Source organism: Dendroctonus ponderosae, unplaced genomic scaffold (assembly GCF_020466585.1).
Source record: "Dendroctonus ponderosae isolate FM_Combo_2020 unplaced genomic scaffold, Dpon_F_20191213v2 Dpon_F_20191213_8, whole genome shotgun sequence".
NCBI classification, from domain to species: domain Eukaryota; kingdom Metazoa; phylum Arthropoda; class Insecta; order Coleoptera; family Curculionidae; genus Dendroctonus; species Dendroctonus ponderosae.
In genome coordinates, this window is record NW_026019016.1 from 335,517 (window position 1) to 339,770 (window position 4,254).

The following is a 4,254-nucleotide window of genomic DNA, read 5'->3' on the forward strand; positions in this document are numbered from 1 at the left end:
ACAAGAATACTCTTACGAAATAGTACATAGAAAAGGCCAAAAGATGGCACATGTCGACGCTTTGAGCAGATATGTAATGACAATAACTACAGATTTTAGGGACAACCAAGGATTAATTAAACAAATAGAAGCTGCGCAAGCCAAGGATGAACATTTAAATGCCATACGGAAAATTCTTGATACTGAGGATACTTTTGATAATTATTTTATGAAAAATGGTATTGTGTATCGTTACGATCAAGGGATAGAATTGTTAGTTGTGCCCAAAGGAATGCAGTCAGACATAATTAGGAGAGCACACGAAGTAGGACATTTTGCTGTAGCAAAGACTGAAGAATTAATCCGTAGAGAATTTTTCATTTTAAAGTTGACAGAAAAAATAAAAAACTGCATAGGAAATTGGGTTGGTGCTCAAATGGGGTGAGTATGCGCAACTTAGAGCTCTTCGGAGTCTTATAGCCTCTGCCATCCAACTCCCACTCGCACCTCCAAGCAGGTGAGCACCGGCAAACCAGGTAACTGGGCTGACGCGAGGGGGGCTCTGACGACACGGCCATGGACAGGACTGGGGCGATCCCCCAAAAAAACCAAATCATGAGTACGAATAGTCAAAATAAAATACCCCAGGAGGGTACGGCGTTACGCCGGGAATCCCTCCCTACTACGGTAGGCTGCCCCACGGATTCTGGGGGGGGCAACCATTCGTTAAGTATACGAGAAGATCAAATAAGAAGAGCGTCGACGACAACAATTGATCTGGCCTGGGATGAAACCAGAAACAGGTCGGTTGAGGCAGCGCGGCACGACACATTTCAGCAGAAGACCCCGGCACGTAAACGAAAGGTGCACGATACGTCGATGCAAATCGAACAAGAAGGGCGGAAGAAGAGGGAGAGTCCAGAGTACTTTCTGCTCAGAGAAACAATCGACATGGTAGTCCAACTAGGAAAGGAACTAGAGAAGGGAATTGAACAAAATACAAAACGAGAAATAAAGGAGATATCAAGGAAAATGCGAAAGCAGGTTAACACTTTTGAAAAGTCGGACATCCTGAAATGGCTTGCGCAGTTTCGATATGAACAGGACGACGGACCGCTTACGCTGGACATGGACACACAGACAAGCCCGAAAAGAAATCTCCTGGGCGTGCATGGGAAACAAACGGCGGCAGAATTGGGACAAAAGAAGTGCCCCACATGCAAGAGGGCCTTTGCTCAAGTAGATAGTGGCACCCAGACCAAGGCGTGGTCAAATGGTAAAGAGACAATTTGCAGCTCTCTAGGGGGCGTGGACAATTACAAAGACTGGTCGGAGATAGCGAAGATGGGGTGGGATGAAGCGCTATACAAGAACAGCGAGGTGGTGCAGGGAAACCCGCTACACACGAAGGCCACCACAGTAAAAGTGGTCCTAATTGAGCCCACGGACATAAAAATGGAGAGGGGTATCCAGCTAATATATAGGCAGAGATACCCTGAACTTGGAGATGCCACCGAAGATTTCGCGGTTCTCGAACAGAGCTCGAGATGGCGCCGGCCGGGAGCGACTGCAGCGAGCCAGAAAGTGGTGCGCATAGTGCAGGGCCAAGAAGAGGCGGATTTATGGAACAGGCTTGCCTTCCTTAAGAAGGAGACGGTGGAGGACGAGTGGGTTGCTATCCACTCTGTCGAACGGTGCTCCATTGAGCGGCTTAGGAAGATGGTGGAAGCCATCTTCCACGGTGGCAACACAAATGTGGCCATCTACACCAGCCAGAAACGTGCGACGTCGCAGCAGACAACGAGGGAGAGGGCTCCGGCACTCATAGTTAACACCGAGGGCCGGTCATACAGCGACGTCCTGGGTGAATTAAAGGCTAAGCTAAAAGACAAGGAAGCAGCCGAAATAATAAAGACAATCAAGAGGACGAAAAACGACAACGTCATAATAGTAACGGAGAGGGGCAAAGCACGCATCCAAGCACTAAAGAAAGCGATCGAAGGGGAGGATGCAAAGCTGAGGGTCAGGGACACGACCAAAGAAATGGAAGCGGTGCACATCAGAGGGCTGGACAGCACGACCACCCGAGAGGATGTAACCGCCGAGCTGCGAACGGTATTGGGAAGTCTTGACGATGCGGACGTTAAAATCAGCGAACTAAGGCCAAACGCGGGCAGCACACAAGCTCTGACAATCAGGCTTGAAAAGGCAAAAGCGGAGCAACTGCTGCAGAGGCCTTACCTACAGGTGGGGCTCTCCCGTGCCCGTATGGAGAGGAGGTTTGACGTGCCCAGGTGCTGGAGGTGCTGGGAGTACAGCCACACGGAGGCAGACTGTGCGGGACCGGATAGGAGAAAACTCTGCTTCCGGTGTGGAAAGGAGGGACATGCCGCTAAGGGATGCAACGACAAGACAGTGTGTCTAGTCTGTAACTCCGGGCACCTGCTGGGCACGTCGAGCTGCGCCTCCTTCCGAAGAGCACTCTCACAACTGCGAAGAGGAAAATCGCAAACAAACACACACACCCAGAGTGCAGCGCCCATCGGGCCTTTCCTGCCACCGACCCTCGCACCCACTGCAAAGGCGGTTAGCGGGAACCTTGAGTAGCAAGGCTGCGTCAAAGCTACCAAAAACACACAAAACACATAAATGGCCAGCACAATAACAATCCTACAAATCAACCTAAATAGGTGCAGGATCGCGCACGACCTGATGGAGCGCACAATTGCCGAAAAAAACATAATCGTAACATTAGGCCAGGAACCATATGGAAAAGGCCGGACCGATTTCCACGATGTGAAAGGAGATAGCTTCATAAACGTGGACAATGAGCATGAGGTCATTAAGAGTGGAAGTGGAGAGGGCTTTGTCTATGTGGAGCTGAGCACCTGCATTTTCCTCTCGTGCTACTTCTCCCCAAACGGAGAGCTGGCGGATTTCGAAAGACTGCTCCAAAACATCGAAAGCATGATTAGGCACCAGGGGAAACACGTCGTGATGGGAGGAGACCTGAATGCCAAAACCAACATAATTGGGTCCCAAACCACCAACCAGCGTGGCGCGATACTGCAGGAATGGATACTGGCCAACGGACTGGTCATCCTGAATGAAGGGGATACCCCGACCTTCCAAAATGCCAACGGCACCTCTATCATAGATTTCACCGCGGCAACAGAACAACTCGGTCGGAGAGTTGACAAATGGAGGGTCGAGCCAGACATTGAAAACTTCGGCGATCACAACAACATCTACTTTGAAGTAAGCTGCAAACCTGGTGAAAACACGACTAGACCGAGCCAGGCAGGATGGACCATCAAACCCGCTGCGATTACGGAGCTGGCTGCCGCATGGAAAACCAGTCATCAAACCAAGCGAGGACAATACAATACAATACGAACCCTTACCAGCGATATCGTAAAGCTGCTGGACAAGTATGGCCACAAGAAGTCAAGCAGTTCGGGCCGCCCCCCAGTGTACTGGTGGAATGCTGATATAGCAAACCTTAGACGTGCTTGCTCAACCTCCAGGAGAAAACTGACGCGAGCGCGCAAAAGCCTCAGAACTTACCAGCAAGTCCATGAGCTCACGGAGGAACACAAACACAACAACTTAGCAACCCAAACTGCGTTAAGTGCATTTTAGGTAGCAGAAAAGAAGGCAAAAAAGAGGGAATGTTACAACCGATTCCTAAATTAGAAGAGCCTTTGCACACCTATCACATTGATCATTTAGGACCGTTGCCTAGTACGAACAAAAATTACAGACATATTTTTGTAGTGATTGATGACTTTTCAAAATTTGTGTGGCTTTATAGCACTAAGTCCACTACATGAAAGGAAGTGATAATCTGTCTTACTAAACAGCAAGCTGTATTTGGAAATCCTTACCGGATTATTAACGATCGAGGTACTGCATTTACTTCTGGAGAATTTAGTGATTTTTGCAAGGAAGAGGGCATAAAGCATGTTCTAGTTACTACTGGGATGCCTAGATGCAATGGGCAAGTCGAAAGGATAAATCGCATAATTATCCCGGTGTTGACAAAATTAAGCATTGAAAGTCCTACACATTGGTACAAACACTTACCGAAAGTACAGAAAGCCCTAAGCTGTACTTATCAGAGAAGTATAGACTCTACACCATTTGAGGTGCTAATGGAAAATAAAATAAGAAACAAGGAGGACACGCGAATATCAGAACTGTTATCGCAAGCTGCTGTCGCCGAATTCAATCAGGATAGAGAGCAACTAAGGCAGGAAAGCAAAAAGCAAATTC

The 4,254-nt window shown here is 48.4% G+C and overlaps 1 protein-coding gene across 1 annotated transcript; it reads left to right on the forward strand.

Annotated features, from left to right (window-relative positions):
- Window positions 1-2,628: 2,628 nt before the first annotated feature.
- LOC125505391 lies at window positions 2,629-3,621 on the forward strand. Its single transcript, XM_048669115.1, has one exon. The coding sequence runs from the start codon at window positions 2,629-2,631 to the stop codon at window positions 3,619-3,621; it is 993 nt and encodes a 330-aa protein (XP_048525072.1).
- Window positions 3,622-4,254: the final 633 nt, after the last annotated feature.

What these genes read in the sequence shown, in the direction of transcription:
- LOC125505391 (XM_048669115.1), top strand. Translation starts at nt 2,629, where the DNA reads ATGGCCAGCACAATAACAATCCTACAAATCAACCTAAATAGGTGCAGG.